General features: G+C 48.3%; 1 protein-coding gene across 1 annotated transcript in view; it reads right to left on the bottom strand.

Moving 5' to 3' along the window:
- Positions 1 to 135: 135 nt before the first annotated feature.
- insra (insulin receptor a) overlaps positions 136 to 19024 on the bottom strand; it is a 49816-nt gene continuing 30927 nt past the window's right edge. The window contains exons 3-21 of the mRNA XM_072688530.1: positions 17012 to 17345; positions 14336 to 14475; positions 13860 to 14004; positions 13547 to 13761; positions 13204 to 13330; positions 12767 to 13017; positions 11975 to 12142; positions 10729 to 10927; positions 8373 to 8656; positions 7889 to 8028; positions 6298 to 6457; positions 5709 to 5811; positions 5375 to 5442; positions 3664 to 3893; positions 3443 to 3553; positions 3057 to 3216; positions 2770 to 2899; positions 2254 to 2388; positions 136 to 2156 (exon numbers count right to left, since the gene is read on the bottom strand). Of these exons, the coding sequence (XP_072544631.1) occupies positions 1802 to 2156; positions 2254 to 2388; positions 2770 to 2899; positions 3057 to 3216; positions 3443 to 3553; positions 3664 to 3893; positions 5375 to 5442; positions 5709 to 5811; positions 6298 to 6457; positions 7889 to 8028; positions 8373 to 8656; positions 10729 to 10927; positions 11975 to 12142; positions 12767 to 13017; positions 13204 to 13330; positions 13547 to 13761; positions 13860 to 14004; positions 14336 to 14475; positions 17012 to 17345 (3455 nt within the window). The 3' untranslated portion in view covers positions 136 to 1801. The remainder of the gene's footprint in view (positions 2157 to 2253; positions 2389 to 2769; positions 2900 to 3056; positions 3217 to 3442; positions 3554 to 3663; positions 3894 to 5374; positions 5443 to 5708; positions 5812 to 6297; positions 6458 to 7888; positions 8029 to 8372; positions 8657 to 10728; positions 10928 to 11974; positions 12143 to 12766; positions 13018 to 13203; positions 13331 to 13546; positions 13762 to 13859; positions 14005 to 14335; positions 14476 to 17011; positions 17346 to 19024) is intronic.

Genomic DNA, 19024 nt, shown 5'->3' with positions numbered 1-19024 from the left:
CTTCCAGTACTTCCTAGCTACATTAGCTGATCGGCTACATTGGGTATAAGTGTATGATCAACTCTGCAACTGCAGACAGAGTCAGAGAGCCACGTCAGGGAGGAAGGACGACAGAAGCACCTCCATGCAGTCGTCTCGAATGCACCTCGCTGCTTTTATTAACAGCAGTAATTTCAATCCATATCACGTGTCGACGTCTGAAGCCCCGGCGTCTAGAACACTTGGGCCGAGCGGGACGCTCAGAGCTTCAGATGATGATTAGTATGATTTCTGAATTAGAAAAAAAGAAACAGTCAAAAAGAAAACATGTAAAAACATTTCTACAACCGCCAACAACTCTTCAACAACGACAACAACGCATCGACTATGTACAAAAAAAAAAGAAACAGAACAAAAAAAAAAAAACAATAATATATTCATATATACTTTTTTTTTTATCATCTATACCCACTAAAATATATCAAAGCAGCAACTACTGGTCAATCCGAGGAACTCTTTCTGTCCAAAAGTCCTGAAAAAAGTTCAGATTCCTTCAGCCGTAAATGTTCAACACGACGAAACAAATAAATAAGAAAGTCCGGAGGTCGGCTCGTCCTCTACGCGATCCCGAATACTGAGCGAGAGAGAGAGAGAGACTGGGAGAGAGACATACAGTTTGGACAGGGCTGATCAAATGAGACGTCCTGTCTTTTTTTCCTGCACATTTTAAAACACAATCCAGCGAAGAGCCGTTAAAGAGCCCAGATCCTACATTTCTACTGTAGTGTATTTCCCCACCCTGCGCTAGACGGTCTACTACACACCCACCCCTCTTAATCCCCTACAACTAAACAGGCTGTGCCTTTAAGACCGATATACGTAAACGAGCTCTGCTCTGATTGGCTGTGCCTCATTTAGGAAATAACATAAGCAGCCTGGACTGAGACGGTGGCTGTGACCGAAATAGATCCCTGCTCCCTCATTAGTATTGCACTTTAACGGGAGGGACTATTTATCCCACATAACTCTCAGTCTTTAAAAGCATGAAGACAGCTGGGTGTTCTGGGACATGGGCTCTTTAAGTTCAGTGGACAAACCGTAGCGGTGTGTTAAAATGTGCAGAAGAGTCTCTGGAGAGGTGACGTGACGCATTTACACCACAGAAACAGGTCATTTAATGGCCCGAACAATTGCAGACAGACAGACAGACAGACAGACAGACAGATAGAGAGAGAGAGAGAGAGAGAGAGAGAGAGAGAGAGAGAGCGTGCTGGGGACTCGCGTAGCCGTTAGCAGTTTGTTCTGGGACGTCCGCCTTCAACACATAGACCTGGACGCTGTACTGACAGGCCACAAACACAATAAGGCCACTTTAATTAATCTTCTCATCGTCCTTTTTTGGAGGAACAGCCAGGGAGGTCCATCGGAGGAAGTGTGGAGAGGGAGGGAGAGAGAGTGATATATGAGCAGCCTTCTGGTTCTCTGAGGTTCAGATTCACAGTTTGTTCCATTTAAACCAGTTCTGGAAACTTGGCAACGTTAAAAAAACAGGAGAAGCCGAGGGTGGTGTGCATTCTTCTTCTTTTTCGTCTTCTTTCAGTTCATTAAATACAACAAAAAGAACGACCGGGTGGCACCTGCGTTATGGTACTACTGTGGCAGCTGAAACAAAATAGGAAATTAAAGTCCTGAGTGTTTGGCCCGTCTGTCGGAGAGGCCGCGGAGCTAGGGTGAGATAAAAGTGACTGTGTAAAAGAGAAATGAACCGCTGTGACGGTTAAGCTTGTCGAGCTGGAGGAGAGAAGACCCGCAGGGGGCGCCATTAAGAAGGGCTGGAGCGAGGGAGCGATAGAATCCGTCCGTTTTTCTTGCCCCCGTTCATCTGCGTGTACGGGACGTGCTGGTCGTAGCTCCCCCGCAGGCCCACGGCCGAGCCCTCGTCCCCATCGGCGCTGCCCTCGCGCTGGGAGTAGGACGACGGGTCCAGGGGGATGCTCTCCATGTTCTCCATGTCCATGTCGAAGTCCTCGCTCTCCGGGGGCTTGTTCTCCTCACTGTAGAAGAAGGACACCTCCTGGAAGGACGGGTGCAGCTCCTCCTTCAGCATCTCGATGATCTCCTGGAAGGTGGGCCGCATCTTGGGGTTGTAGTGCCAGCACATCTGCATCAGGTTGTGTCTGAGAGAGACGGAGAGAGAGGAGGGTTACAGGCGTGTCGGGGTCTGTGCTAACTCACCGCTCCACACAGGTTCACACGGTAAAAGCAGGAGCTCACAGTCGGTCTGCGCAGTTGTCTGGCCGGTCCAGGTATCCTCCGTCCATCACAAATTTCAGCACCTGCTCGTTGGACAGGCCCTGATACGGCTGCTCAGCTAAGGTGCTGATCTCCCATAGCACCACTCCAAACGACCTGCACACAAACACACACACACACACACACACACACACACACACACACACACACACACACACACACACACACACACACACAGTAATTCAACAGCATTATCGGTCTGATTACTTTTAGGAATGGTCATTTGTGATTAATCAATATTTTAGCAGGTAATCATGACTGATCGAATCATGTAGTTAATCATAATTCCATTAATTCAGAGAACTATTTATAACAACACATTATTAATCACGACTAATCACATTATTCAAGCAAATAATCATATTTTGTGTAATCAATCACAATCACATTTCAAGTCATTAACCCTTAATAAACATTATTAACCATAATTAATGAATCATGTTTAGTTTGGCTAATTGAAATCGCTCAGCGCCTCACCAGCAGTCCGAGTGCGCGGTAAAGACCCCGTCCTTCAGAGACTCCGGGGCCATCCACCTGACGGGGAGGAGCCCCTTCCCCCCTTTCCTGTAGTAATCGGTCTCGTAGATGTCTCTGGTCATCCCGAAGTCTGTCCCACAACAACAAACAGCCGTCAGCGTCCAGCTCTGACCGACACACTCCTCTCTCACAGCACTCAGAGAATCACACACACACTCTCTGTCCAGCCCTGCAGCTCAGGCTCAGAGCTGCACCAAAAACCCTCTGAAATAAGCGACGCCCCGTACCTCCGATCTTCACGGTGAAGTCCTCGGCCACCATGCAGTTCCTGGCAGCCAGGTCTCTGTGCACAAACTTCTTGGCGTTCAGGTAGGCCATGCCATCTGCGATCTCCGCTGCCATCTGGATCATCTCCTTCAGCGTCGGGGGTGGGCGACCAGGGTTATTCTGATATAAACACACACAGAGCAGTTCATATCCACAGCAGTTCTGCATAGGACATTAATTATGGGCTGTATCTGTGATGCAGTACCGCTCACCGCCACTAGAGCCAGTAAATCCCCTCATACACCACCTCTAGAGTCTGTACAGCAGTGCTTACTTCCATTAACACTTTTCAGACATATGGCCCCTGCATGTGTGTGTGTGTGTGTGTGTGTGTGTGTGTCCTTACCTCAGCTTCTGGTCTGAGGCAGCGCAGGTAGCTTTTCAGGTCACCGTGGGTCATCAGCTCCATCACCACCAGTGTGGGCTGGCCTTTGGAAACCACGCCCAGCAGTCTTACCTATCAACCAATCACAGACCAGTTACCATAGCGACATACCTGGTTGGTTGACACTGTAGTGACCGTAATTGTGACTTGTGGGTGTGAGTGTGTGTGAGATATTCTCTCACCACATGGTGGCAGCTGAAGGCCTTCATGACGGAGGCCTCGTTGAGGAACTCTATGCGCTCTCTCAGGCTGGCCGACTCGTTCACGGTTTTGACAGCCACGCGGGACTGCGGCTCTCCCTTCACGATGTCCTTCGCTATGCCCTCATAGACCATACCGAACGAGCCCTGACCCAGCTCACGCAGAAGACTGATCTTCTCCCGGGGAACCTCCCACTCATCTGGCTCGTACACTGCGCGCGCACACACACACACACACACACACACACAGGTTTTAGATCAGAAGTGAGGTCATACACTATCCCATACCCATTATACTGGTAAGTATACTATATGGACAAAAGTATTGGGACATTCACTGCTTATTCACTCGTTTCAGCCAACCCTCCTTTTGCTGGAGTAACCGTCTCTACTGTCCAGAGAAGAAGACTTTCTACTACATTCTGGAGGAGGAGCATTGCTGTGAGGATTTGATTGCATTCAGCAACAAGAGCATTAGTGAGGTCAGGATGTTGGATGATGATCACCACCCTTCCTCATCATCCCCAACTCATCCCATCCAAAAGTACTGGATGGAGCTCCACCACTATTCTGCTCCAGAGTCCTATTCTGCTGGCAGTACTTCTTTACATGTGCACATCCGTGTCAGCAACAGGTGCAACTTAAAGTAGCTGAATGCTGAATTAGAAGGGGTGTCCATAAACATTTGGACATATAGTGTATATATGTATGTGTATATAAATATATATATAAAAAGGTAAAGGTAAAGGTGCACGTATTTGTCACTGTACAGTGTACAGCGAAATGTGTCCTCCGCATTTAACCCATCTGGTAGTGAACACACACTCACACACACACACACACATGTGTTAGGGGCAGTGAGTACACACACACACCCAGAGCGGTGGGCAGCCAACTCCAGCGCCCGGGGAGCAGAGAGGGTAAAGGGCCTTGCTCAAGGGCCCAACAGTGGCAGCTTGCCGAGCCCGGGAATCGAACCCACAACCCTGTTATCGATATCCTGGCGCTCTAAATATATGCAATAATAATAATATCCCACATGTATTAAATGTATGTATTACACACACACACACACACACACACACACACACACAGACACTTTGTCCTGAAACTGTATGATAACAGACACGGACACACACACACACACACACACACAGTGTTTGAGGGTGATGTGTAAGGGAGGCGGCGAGTTTGAGTGGTAGCAGGAGTGCTGGAGAATAATCAGGGCCAGTAGGTTTTGTTTGGGAGTATTATGGTCTGTCTCCATGCACCTAGGCTGGGTGTGTGTGTGTGTGCGTGACTGCGTATCATCAGGAGTCGGGACAGATAAAAACAGTGAGGGTGAAATCTGGGGAAGGGACAGTGTGTCTGATACAGCTCAGACATTTCCCTCTACTGAATCACTGAAGCAGCGCTGGGGGTTAGAGTTTACTGTGCTCGTCTGCAGAGGCCCGGGACCTCCTCACTCCTCACTCTCCAGCGGGGGGCGCTCATTTCTGTTACATTAGAGGCCGTCTGTATCAGGAGAGCAAGCGAACCCGGATGAACCCACACTGCTAAATGTGCCTGAACTCATTAGACACGGTGTCCACAAACATTATTTAAACGCTGACAGAGAGGTGCTGCTCTCAAGCCTGTGCCACAGTCAGCAGGAGGCGCTGCTGAGTGACAGTAGTGAAGGACATTTCCTTACCTTCGTCTGGGCTGAGGTACTCCGGGTTGGGTGAAGTGTACAGGCGTCCCGTCGGGCCTTCGGTTTGCCTAATGTAAACAAACACACGCGCTCGCTCACCACCGTCTCACACAAGGAGGATGCTTACGAACAACTGTGCTGCAAACGTACAGTGCTTAGCCCAAATCATGTGAACAGCAGATCAGAGCAGTCTTTAGGAGTCAAATCCAGGTCCGGAAGGTAAAAATCCACGCCAGGGTTTTTGTTCCGACTGGCTGATGTGGATTTTTCCTTTCTGGACCTGGATTTGCCTCCTCAAACCAACCGCTGCTTTAAAGGCTGTTCATTCACTCACTTCTTTTTGAACACGATGAAGCCGGCCAATCCCATCAGCAGCAGCAGGATGATGCAGATCACCGGGCCGATTATGATCTTCAGCATGTTGGAGGGGTCAACACCTGAACCCAGAGCAACAAAGACACAGAGTAGTTCAGTACCATAACCTCACTTCTCCACCAGCCGACCAGTGAGAACCTTCTCCTCAGCTTCAATGTAGTCAAGAACACCCAGCACATCTCCTGATTCTCTACAAGCTGAGTGCGTCCTGTTAGCCCAGCTTCTGGACGGCTTTAGAGAGGATCAGCCGCAGTGTTTCTTTTACACCAGAAGACCAGAGTCCAACACGCTGCGGCTCCTGTGCCGAGAGAAGCTGGATGGACTATTCTACTCAAGCTGCTGGTTGGAAATGGGCCTTAACTTCAGTCATGCAGAACAACCCTGTTACAGGAGGGTGGGGTTAATCTGCTCCACACACGGCTGAAGCCAGATATGCAGTTTAATATTCGGATCATTATTCCTAATAATAATAATAATAATAATAATAGTAATGTGTGCAGTAGTGTGAGTGTGTGTTTATATGTGTGTGTGTGAGTGTAGAGACGTACGGAGGTCTTGCACGTAGAAGTGTGTGGGTTCTGTCCAGGATCCGTTTCCTGCCAGTGAAGTGGCTCGAATCCGCACAGTGTAATTCCCAGGATGCACAACTCTCAGCTTACAGCCGTTGTCAGTGATATAGCTCTTTCTGGACACACAGTGATGCAGCTCCTACACACACACACACACACACACACACACACACACACACACACACACACACACACACACACACACTTATTTAGCTAATAAACAGCTAACAGATCAAATAAGCTCATGGAGTGTGAGAGTGGTGTAGTTAGACTGCCGGCGTTAAGCCCCCCCCTTTCTCACCAAACATGCTTCCTGCAAGGCTTCCATACCAACCAACCTTATTCTACTACACCGATACTCTAGGGATGTGATTTCGCAGCCCGGCCGTGCTCGGGGGTTCCCCCACCTAGAAATGTGTCATATCCAATCAAATCACGTTTTTACTGTCCCGTCACCAGGCACCAGGAAACCAGGTGTACAGGTGAGTGAAAGTGAGTTCACAGACATTTTAGACTAATTTTACTCCCGAGGTCTCGGGACAAGCGCTGCCTCTTGGCGTAGCTCGGGGAACCCCTGCTCTGTAGTCTGAAGTGTGCCAGCTGACTACAGCGAAGCCGGCGAACCCCGTGCTCCTAGTTTGTGCTAGGAAAGAGCTTGCTGGCAGGGAGCCCAAGCCCAATCCCATTTCAACAGGAATGATGATCATCTGTTCAGGAGTGCAGCCAGGCTCCACAGCTTCACTGTACACTTTCCCTTCAGGTCAGTTCTGAGGGTTCTGGTGTGATAAACTAGTCAACGATATGATCACCGTATGAAGCATGTTATTAAAAACATTACTCGCACATCCAGCTCATATAACTGTATTACTGTATGTTGCTCTAGTCTATCTCAGCTGGGGTTGGGACTGCTTGGCTAAAACCACTGGACTAAGGAGCTATAAATAACAGACAGGACTGGACAGGAATCCACACCACATTTACAAAAGTATGCAGACACTCTCAGACTTTGAATAAGTGAGTTCTGCTACTTTATGCTACTTTACCCGGTACTGACACGGGTATTTACTGTAGCTGCTCAAACACAGCTGCTTTAAACCCCATAGAATAGCACTGCTGATATAACCGGACCCTCATGGCCACCGTGCACCATGTCCTCTGGTAGATAGGCTGTGGAGCGGACTCCTCTACATTGCTGGAGCTCCAGACAGTACCTCTAGGATAAGTCTGAGGGGCATTTTTGATCTATAATTAATCATCGTTAATTATCAGTACCAGACCTCACTAATGTGCTCACGGTCGAATGCAATCAAATTCTCACAGAAATTCTCCAATATCTAGTGTAAGGCCTTTGCTGCAGTAGCAGCCGCTACTCTTCTGCAATGGGAAACACACTACCTATTATTACCCTTAATTTCAAACGCAGCTGTGGAGAAGCAGGTGTCTACAAACTTTTGGACATGTCGTGTATGTGTATTTCTGGAAAGTCAACAGTGAGATAACTGTCTAATATTACACTGTGACACTAACAACCCTAGTAGTGTGTGTGTGTGTGTGTGTGTGTGTGTCTTACCTCTGTATCTCCCAGCCTCTTGTAGTTGACCTCATAGAGGATGATCATGCCATTGGGGGACTTTGGCTCCATCCACCTGATATGGACAGAATACTCCACAACCTCAAAGGAGATCGGCCCCACGATGTCGTCAGCATGATCTGCTCAAAAACACACAAACTAATTCACTTCAGTCCAGCTCACTTTCATTAAGGTTAATTGTCCCTGCAGGCTGATTTCAGGGCAAGCTTTAAACATAGAGCGAGACAGCCTGAGGGGGGCGCTGCAACAGTCTAGTAAATCCAAACTCTATTAACTCAGTACAGTTCTATACTGTTTAAGGCAGATCAGCTTTCCCATCTAAACATATCTGCGTCCAAATACTTATGACCAGTGAAAAGAGGCTGCCGCGTCAAAAAACGGTCACAAGACATCTGCGTCCACATCGACTGACTGATTTAGGTGGAAATGGGCTAATCTGGCGTGTCGGCCGTATTGGTCGTACCCTCGGGCATGGTGCGTGCGCTGACGTATGCGGCCATGCTGCAGCGGGCGGGCTCGTTGGGGTGGTTGCAGGCGTGGATTTCGATCTGGTAGCTGGTGAAGTGCCTGAGGTTGGAGATGACCGTGGACTCTTTGGCATGGACGAGCTGCGTGATCTTATTGGCCTCCGCCTCCTCCTCCGGGCTGGGGGTGGCCGAGGTGTTGGGCGGGACAGAGGGCGTGGTCAGAAAGTCAGAGTGAGTCCTGTTAGCCACTCCCATGAGGGACCTGCGCTGTCGGGACGGCCTGGAGAGACGGAAACGGGATACAGATTAGTTAACAGCTGGTAAAACGCTGCAGTTCTCCTGGACTACCCTCCACTGAGCGCCACCTACAGGCATACCTCATATAGTCATCATTTCATAATAGTCATATTTACTGTACTGAATATTAAACAACACAAAAAAGCAGGGCTGGAGTTTGGTAGAGCGGTCCAGCTAGAATTTGGGATAAGGTTTACTGATCAGAGCTGAACAACTAAAGCTTCAGCTTTCAGCAGGACAATGACCCCACACACATGGCTGAACAACAAAAAGAAGAATCTGTGGCACTGTTCGAAAACTGTGGTCCATCAAGCAACATCCTGAAGAACCTGGAGCAGATCTGCAGGACACATGGGTGAGGATCCCTCCCAAACAGTGAGCAAAGCTGGTAGAAACTCACCCAAACTCACTTACAGCTGTTACTGCAGGAGAAGTATTTACAACTAATTTAAAGGTGCAGGTTTTCTCTGCCTCCACTAGAGGGAACAGGTGAGCAGTGTGTGTGGTTTTTGGTGAGGCTGGTGGTAAACCGCCACCAAATCACTACAGCAGCTGGCAGGCTCTCCTGTTCCCCATTACTTAATAAACCACAGCTGAGGAGACGACTCAGCGATTTCTCTGCATATTACAGACCCGAATCCTGTCAGGAGCAAGAGGATTTCAGCTGCAGGGCCAAGTTTCCAAGTCTAAATACCATTTCAATAAGGACGCCACCATTTAACCACAGTCAGCAACGTCCAAACTCACACTGAGGACATTCTCACAGCAGCGTAACCCTCAGTTCTTGTTCCGAGAGCCCAGAAACGCTCGACAGTTGTTAGACAAAAGTTTGTGGACGCCACTTCTAATGAATGCATTCAGCTTCTTTAAGCTGCACCCATTGCTGACACAGATGTGCAAATGCACACACAGCTTGTCTAGTCCCTGTAGAGAAGAAGTACTGCCATTAGAATAGGACCCTCTGGAGCAGATCAACATCATGACCCTATTGGCTCCATGCTGCCTAATAATGCCAGGCTCCATCCAGTACTTTTGGGATGAGTTGGGGGATGATGAGGTGGGTTGGTGATCATCATGCAACATCCTGACCTCACTAACACTCGTCACTGAATGCAATCACATCCTCACAGCAATATAATGCCTTATTCCCTGGACAGTAGAGACAGTTACTCCAATAAAAGCAGGAGAAGGAGGAGGAGAAGGAAGTGCTGAATGGACAGACAGACAGACATATTATTGTGATTATTAATAATTTGGCGTCTCCAGCAGCCCAAACAGAGAGCTGATAAAAGCGATGTGAGCCGTAAACAGTTCCGTCTGACCGCCAGGATGGTCTGAGTTAAACATGCTGACCTTCTGAAGAAGACCTGCTTATGTCTACTCCAGCACAGGGTCACTCAGTGTGTGTGTGTGTGTGTAGGAATGTGAGATTTAGAGGCGTCTGTAAGACTCTGTAGGACTGAGACAAACACACGGGTAAAAACACACACTCAAGGTCCTGCTCCTCACAGCTGCTCCACCGCCTACAGTTCACACCACCCACACACACAGACACACACACACTGGGCTGTTTACACTCTGCATTAGCAGGCGTTTTAGGTGATTGGATCACTTTCTGCTTTTACTAGTTCACATGAAAAGCCAGGTGTGTACGGCGGGGCTGGCTGGTCCAGTCTTGGCTTTGTAGGCCAGTTTACACCGACTCTTAACTACTAACCTCTAATCTATTATAATCTAAACTTTCATTATTCTTACCACCACCATCACCAGAGGTATCGGTAATCTGTGTCAGAAATGGGTGCAACTCAAAAGTAGTTGTCCACAAACATCTGGACAGCATAAACACGTCTGCGGTGTAGGAGCTAGGTTTAAACCAGTCTAAAGCAGTCTTCAGCTTTAGCAGAACATTTATTAGCAGAGAATCCAAATGCAGTGAAATGAACAAATGGAGATCTATTGGTCCAGAGCTTCAGATTTCTCCACATCTGTCTGATCCTGATCCGATTCGGAGTGGAAAACTGTCTGTAAGGTGGTGCCGGGTGCAGGTGGGGTTACCTGATCCTGAACACCTCGTTGTGCAGGTAGTTCTCGAAGGTCTTGCGGTACTCCGTCTCCTCCGCCTCCTTCTTCAGCTGCTTCTCGGTTTTGGGACAGGCACAGCAGCGCCCCCCCTGGCCGTGTTCCTCTGTCTGATTCCACTTTTGCTCCTCGCCACTGTCCACCTGCGTCGGGGCCCGGGACGGCAGCTTCATACCTGAACACAGACACACACACACACACTATTATTATAATAATGACCAACACCTGCATACAGTCCAACGGGTATTGCAGGAATACAATCAGCTCCACACCTGTAAATAACCTGCGTGTCAATATTTATTTATTTAACTACTTTTCTTTTTTATTTCTGTCCAACACAATCTCAGGCGCCCCCAACTGGACTGGAGGAAACATCAATGCATCATTATTTACTGGTATTTTTATAGCACTAATAAAAGGCAAGTTATCATTTTGAATACATTTGTAATAATAACATTTATTAGTTACCATTAATACAATTAATAATGAGTAACAATAAAGGCAATATACAAGCATGAATGAAACTGCAGTTTGGCTTTAATCAAGGTAATAAGTAAGTATTGATAAAGGAAATCGGGCTGGCGTTAATCAAGTGAATTTAGCATTTTGATTCAGTTTAATCAGTGCAGAATTAAAAAGCCCATGTTCTACATTATTTTATTTTTATGTTTTGTGTATAACATCTGTGCCAGAATCAGTCAGAATTCCTCTCTACTCCATCCTCTCAATATCCCCACTGAGATATGGAAATGAGCTCTGCTCTGATTGGCTGCTCTGATTTCCTGTATCATGTCATTTTGTATCATTAATTTCTTTTTTTTCTCATTGACTTTTTTACAAAAGTAAGTATGTGTATGGTCTTAATGGATCGTAGTGAGTTGGGTATTCTGCTGGCGCTGTACGGCCATAGCCAGCTCCAGTGTAGATGACCCCTCACCCGGCTGCAGACAGCGCAGCATCGAACAGGGATGTTCTTAGACCAGATTTGATCAAAATCTTTAAAACTTGACATTAAACTGGTTAAAGATCTGAGTGTAAACGTAACTGTTGCAGAGTGCAGGGGAGTATTTTCATATAGCGCTGCGTAAAACAGCCGACTGTAGACAATCTAATGCAGGAAAACAGGACAACAGTCTCCAGGTCCACTTTCTGAGAATTCTGAAAATCCTAGAGAGTGTGTGAGTGTGTGTGTGTGTGTGTGTGTGTGAGAGAGAGTGCCAACCTTTCTGACAGTAGTCAAACTTGTAGAGCTCGCTGGCCTCAGGCTGCTGCTGGCAGAACACCAGGTAGTGTGTGATGTTGCCGTTGGGGTCGTTGGGCGGCTTCCACTTCAGGATGATCTGAGAGGAGGAGTTGGAGGAGGAGATCGGGTCCAGCGGCACCGATGGCTCTGTAACCACAACACCGATATCACACGTCAGAACAAGAGGAGGAAAACTGCACTGTATTAGTGACAGTAAAAGTGCTGCATGCAGTAACAGTGTAACGGTGCATTAATACTCATATTTTATTCGTTTCCAGTTTGTTCAGCAAATACAACAGAAACTGTGTATAGATTCTGCATAAGGCTGTGTGTATTATATATTATATATGTGTGTATGTATCTGTGTGTAGGTATATATCAGAGATGGATTTGGCCTCAGACTCCAACTCACTCAACAGCACAGAAAGTCAATGACACAAACACACACACGTCTGCCAAACCCTGAGGAGGAAACAAACAAAACCCTAAACAGCAGCTTTTAGGCTTTTAGACACTGCCAACCAGCTGCAGGAACAGGAAGCACACACGCACACACACACACTTTGCCCAGTATCAGTAAACACTACCTTTGGGGGGTGGGTAGAGTAATCCTGTAGTATTGCTCTACCGCCTTAGCCCACATGCTGCTCTACCTTCAGATCAAGCTTTCTGAGCTCTGCACATTTATAGCTGCCCACAGGGGGGGCGCTTAAAGCGCAATTCAAGCTCGCATAATACTGCTTTAAAGCTGGTGGAGGTGGAGGCGCTTACTGGTGGCGTTGGTGCGGACGTAGATGATCTCGCTCTTGGCTCCGTGGACCTGGTGCTCATCTGAAGCGGAGAGCTGCGTCTTCACCATGATGGCGTACTGGGTCCAGGGCTTCAGGGCCAGGATAAGGTACCCCGGCTCCTGCTGCTCTTTACCGTCGGTGGCTCTCTGCGGAGGATCCACGTCTGCAATCACCCAGCTGTTAGAACCACACGCGTCCTGCCCGTCAAACTCCGTCACGTTTTTATAGGGCCTGACAGGAACCAGAGAACACCACACACACACACACACACACAGACACACACACACATCATGCACCACCACTCACAAGAACACCAGAACTATAGACTGCTGTGGGCTGAGTGGGAGGGGCTAACAGTGGAGTAAACAGAGTAAGGAGGGTAACACAGCTGAAAGCGTGGCAGTCAGGGTCACTTACGCCTCTTTGTACAGAACCATGAAGCCCAGCAGGTCTCTGAAGTCCGGAGGCCAGAACGGCTCCCATTTGATGATGATTTTGTCGGAGAGGGTGCGGATCGTCGTGAACTTCAGCACCTGGCTCTCACCTGAGGAACCAAAACACCACAAACATACAAACGTCAGCTGCAGCCTTGAGCTCCAGATACAATCAGGTTCTTGGGGCTACATAGAACCACCCACAAAAGGTTCTCCAACAGGGTGAAAAACCTGTTAAACATGAAAAATCCAAATGGTTCTCGAACTGCTATAGCTAGTGTGTGTGTGTGTGTGTGTGTGTGTGTGTGTGTGTGTTTTCCCCTCACAGGACGCCTGGTCTCCGTTGGTCTTGGTGGCGATGTCGTTCTTGACGTGCCGGTTCTTGGTCCCGGTGACCTCCTCCATCTTGCGTATCTCAGCCATGCAGAGTTTGGAGTTGTGGTGGAAGAACATGCGACCCTGCAGGATGGTCAGGTTGTGTTTGGACCAGTCCCAGAGCTGCCGCAGGTTCTGGTTATCCAGAGCGTAGAACGAGTAGTTCCTTTAGAGAGAGAGAGAAAAGACAAGGAGGACTGAAAATATATCACATCACCGAACCGCTGAGCTGACTTCACTGACATTGCTGCTATTAGATCTTACCCCACTTCCTGCACCTCTCCACGAATGAGGCGGAGTTTACGGAGGAAAGAGAGAGAGACGAGGGCGTACGAGCGGCGGACGGTGAGATAGCCAGTAATCTCCTCCAGCTGACCCAGGTTAGCTTCCAGCTCTGCTGCTATGTTATCTAGAACGTTTGAGAAAAGCAGAGAAGAAATAAAAACGGATTAAAATAAAGTCAGTAAATATTTCCCTTAGTGACCGAATTCTCATCACTGCAGCGTTTTAGCATTTTCTCTCATTAGTGCAACTTCACTGACCATCACTAAAGGTCTCCCTTTTCACTTCTGGTTCCTTTTCCAAGGAAAACTTGAACAGTTACTTGTAACACAAACACTTTTCTCTTTTCACAAACACAGTCTGATTTTCACTGAAATGTTCCTTTAACTTGGACATCAGCGGACCATCAGTGGACTGGGCAGTCCGTGATCTAGCCTAATCCACCCCACTCAACGTACTTCCTCCTCGGATGTTGATAACCAGGCTGCCGTTCAGAACCGTGCATCCACGGAGCCCCTGCGCTGCCGTCACAGAGTCCACCGTCTTCAGCCCCATACACACTTTAGGGCACAGACCAGCACACGGGGTACAGTTCAACCTGCAGAGACAACACAACACAGGGGTTATAAACACAGACACAGACACACACACAGACACACACACAGACACACACACAGACACACTTCTAGGGCTAGTTTGCTGATCAGTAGGGATGACCCGGTCTGTTCCTATGGATCAGGACCAGGGCTGATCCGGGCTATTTTAAGTTCCATTCCTTTGTTTTACCACTGTGTTCCAGCAGAGCGCCCTCTGGTGTCCTCTGCACGCCACATGCAGCTGTTTTACAGTGAAAAATGAGAAGGCAGTGTCTGTGGTTGGCCGTCGCTTTTCCTCCAGATGTTTGTCTCCTGTCTGATGCCGTGTGTAGACCGGACTCATCACACACTCTCCTCAAAGCGCGTGGAGGTGGACTTGCTGTGGACGCTGTGAAAAGAAGCATCATGGCCTCACCAGCGTTTTGAGGGACAGTGTGTGCGGTGGTCAGTAGGGACACTGGGTCGTGCTCTGTGTGCCACACAAACAGAAAGTTCTCATATTTTGACGGGTTTCTATTTTGGGATCTGGCTGGACTCGGACAATTATGAGCTGTTCCTGTCAGGGCCGGACGGCGGAGTTGCTCAAGCGTCCAGTCCTACTTCTATTTTTGAAGAATATCCCTGGCAAGAGAACTCCTGGAGGAACCTCTCATAACCTTAAAGGAACCGTTCCCGGAGGGTGAGGAGTGTCATCGGTGTATAGAGATCACACTGGTGACCGTCTGAGGACAGTGTTTGTGAGCAACGTTAGCCCAGCATCACAATGTGGGGCCAAAAGTAACACTGGCTGTTCTGAAGCTAAACTGGTTCCAGAAGAACATTCTTTTGGTCATTATCTCCTGTTCCCATAGCAACACTGTCTACCAGTGTTCAGACAAATATTTCTCCCCTGAAGACTGTTTCTGTACCATAAGAGTGTGTGTGATGGTGGGTCAGTCAGGAGCGTACTGTAGGTGTGATGGTGGGTCAGTCAGGAGCGTACTGTAGATGTGATGGTGGGTCAGTCAGGAGTGTACTGTAGATGTGATGGTGGGTCAGTCAGGAGTGTACTGTAGATGTGATGGTGGGTCAGTCAGGAGTGTACTGTAGATGTGATGGTGGGTCAGTCAGGAGTGTACTGTAGATGTGATGGTGGGTCAGTCAGGAGTGTACTGTAGATGTGATGGTGGGTCGGTCAGAAGTGTACTGTAGATGTGATGGTGGGTCAGGAGTGTACTGTAGATGTGATGGTGAGTCAGTCAGGAGTGTATTGTAGATGTGATGGTGGGTCAGGAGTGTACTGTAGATGTGATGGTGGGTCAGTCAGGAGTGTACTGTAGATGTGATGGTGGGTCAGTCAGGAGTGTACTGTAGATGTGATGGTGGGTCAGTCAGGAGTGTACTGTAGATGTGATGGTGGGTCAGTCAGGAGTGTACTGTAGATGTGATGGTGGGTCAGTAGGAGTGTACTGTAGATGTGATGGTGGGTCAGGAGTATACTTTAGATGTGATGGTGGGTCAGGAGTGTACTGTAGATGTGATGGTGATGTGTCCACACTCCTCCCCCTGACTGTGATTGAATAATAAGATAATCAACCAATGATCAGCAATGTTGAATAAGCTGATTTGACTAAATTTAAATGGTTAAACTCACATTTCCCAAGTTAACGTTTTGTTTACGTTAGTTCGGACTCTTTTGTTGACGTTTGTCTGGACTGTTTTGTTGACGTTTGGACAGTTTTGTTGACGTTTGGACTGTTTTGTTGACGTTTGTCTGGACAGTTTTGTTGACGTTTGTCTGGGCTTGTTTACTGTTGTGGAAGTAAAAAAGGAACATGTTTCTAATGTTCTGACCATCTGTCTCGTCTCGTCTGTGTTTCACAAAGTCATGGCAGGGTTCTGAACAGTAGAACAGGGAGAAGGGTGTGTATGTCTGTCCGTCCGTCTGTCTGTCTGAAACCAGACACCTGACAACCAGTCCACACACACACACACACAGTGTGGGTCGGTGTGTTGTAACTGCTGTCCGGTGCTGCAGACGCTGCTAACAAAAGGCAAACCGACTCAGCGCTGTCCAGCTCCGGTGATTTGTGCGTCTGCTGTCCGAGTCTTCACACTGTGCCCAGCTAGCCTCGGCCTCACACACACACACACACACACACACACACACACACACACACACACACACACACACACACACACACACACGGATGTGCCAATGATGGCTCCCAAGTGGCAACTACCTCTCTTTGCTTTGCATGGGATTGCCATGTTACCAGGGCAGCACTAAATAATAATACAAATAATAATATAAATGAACCCCTCAAAGGCTTCGGAAACAGAGAAGCAGACTCCCTAAAAGTGTTGTTGGTGTCGTCTCCCTTTACAGGTTTACACAGTGTTCCAATCCCATACAGTAGATCATATGAACATTATAGAGCATTATAGAGCGCCCCCTACGCTTCCTATAGTGTATTACAGTGTAGAAGTACAGATGACACTACAGGAAAGTGTACACAGATCCTACACTACATCTGCAATGTGTGTCCTGGTACTTACGAGGTGGAGTTGATGGTGGTGTATCCTGATGGACACTCTGGGATACACGCCCCCTGGTGGATGACGTACTCATGGCACTCGCTGCCTTTTCCCTGCTTGCCTTGCTTGCACTTGTTGTGCAGCGCCTGACAGAAGGCGAAGTCCACGCACCTCCACCCTTTAAAGGTGAAGAACCCAGCAGGGCATTTCTCCACACACTCCCCCTGGTGGAGGAAGTTCCTGCAGGCTACACACTTCCTCGGAGAGTTCGGCTCCACACAGCCACCCAGACACTGATCGTGGCAGCACTGATTATCCTTAGTGCAGGCTCGGTGCTTACAGGACGGCGGACACACTGCGGAGACAAGAGAGAGAAAACGAGGGATCAGAGCTGAACTCAGATCAGATCAGGATTAAACACAGGTGTACAGACGTACAGGTGAGGGAACAGCACAGGGGTCTAATCCTTCACAGTAGGAAACACTCAAATATATACAACATAAGAAATACAGCATTTATACACATATTAACCTACACTACACACACACACACACACACACACACACACACACACACACACAGTACTGCACTGGATTAGATATGAAACACACATGCCTATTAACCCTAACCCTAACTAACCCTATTCTATTGGCAGTACTTCTTCTCTACAGGGACTAGACAAGCTGTGTGTGTGCATTTGCACATCTGTGTCAGCAATGGTGCAGCTTAAAGCTTAATTAGTGTCCACTGGACTCACCTGATTCTTACAGTCAACACAAGCCACACACACACACCATCACACACACACCCCAACACACACCGGCAGTGGATCTCTGTTATGCAACTCCTAAAATGGAGTAACCACATTCCTCCCTCCCTCTCTCCCCCCCTCTCTCTCCCACACACACACACACGCACGCACGCACGCACACGCACACACACCCCAAGCTGGATTCTCTCCCCTGAATTCGAGGAAAACTCTGGAAGGTTTACATATTTCCTTTCCTGCACCCGTGACCTACTCCCCCCCCCCCCTTCCCCATGAACCCCCCCCTCCCCAAACACAATGCTTTATTTGGTTTTACATAAAGGCAATTTAAGGGCCCGTATTATATGAACAGGCCCTTCAGTAAAAGGATAACACTCACCCCACCAGCCCTGCCCACACCCATACCGCCCCACCCCACCCCCTGGCTCCATATTTGTAAAGCGAGCTGCGTTTAATTTGTGGGACATCACTAAATCCCACCCGCGACTGTTACTGTACTGAACGGTCACAGACCCAACACTTCTGCACAGTCCACACACCGGTTCTACTGAACAGCGGTCCTGGAAGACCACTCAGACCCAGCTTGGTGTCCGTGGTGTTTGTACCGGGCTTTGATCTCGATAATCTCTGTTTATTCAAATTTATTCAAAAGTTTGATGAAGCCCTGCTGCCCAGTGCACTTTACCCAGCACTGCGCGTGTGTGTGTGTGTTGCACATGCTCCCACTTGCTCCCCATGTGGAGTTTATTTTTAACCGGTTCTCTCAGAGACAGGCCTGTGTGTGTGTGTGTGTGTGTGTGTGGTAGATGAAGGTGAAACGTCTCTCTGCTGAATATAACTCTAAACGCCCCTCTGTGACCTCCTCTCTGCTCCTTACTGCTCTCTCACCTTGTTGTTGTGTGTGTGTGTTCTTGTACTACTATCTTCGTGAGGAGTAAATGTCCCCACAAAACACTGTTGAGACGAGTCTGAGTTCAGATCGAGAAAACAGTAATAATAAATTAATAAGATGAGATGATGTGATCTCAGGCTTCCAACCAATCCGGTCCTGGTTACTATGCGGTTGCTAAGCTCTGACTGTTGTGTACTGGCTCTCTATGACCGGTCCGAGTGTGTTCCGGGCGATCAGGGTTCTGAATATTCATGATAACGGCCATATTTCACCGCCTCGCCGAGCCCTGCACTGCTCCGCTGCCCAGCCACTCCAGATCCGGCCCAGACTGAGGGGGAAATCCACTCCGGGTTCCAGCTGCAGCCGCAGATCC

The sequence above is a fragment of the Salminus brasiliensis genome, chromosome 9 (assembly GCF_030463535.1).
Source record: "Salminus brasiliensis chromosome 9, fSalBra1.hap2, whole genome shotgun sequence".
NCBI classification, from domain to species: Eukaryota; Metazoa; Chordata; class Actinopteri; order Characiformes; family Bryconidae; genus Salminus; species Salminus brasiliensis.
Note: the sequence above shows the minus strand (reverse complement) of the source record. Positions and strands in the feature narration are given on the sequence as shown.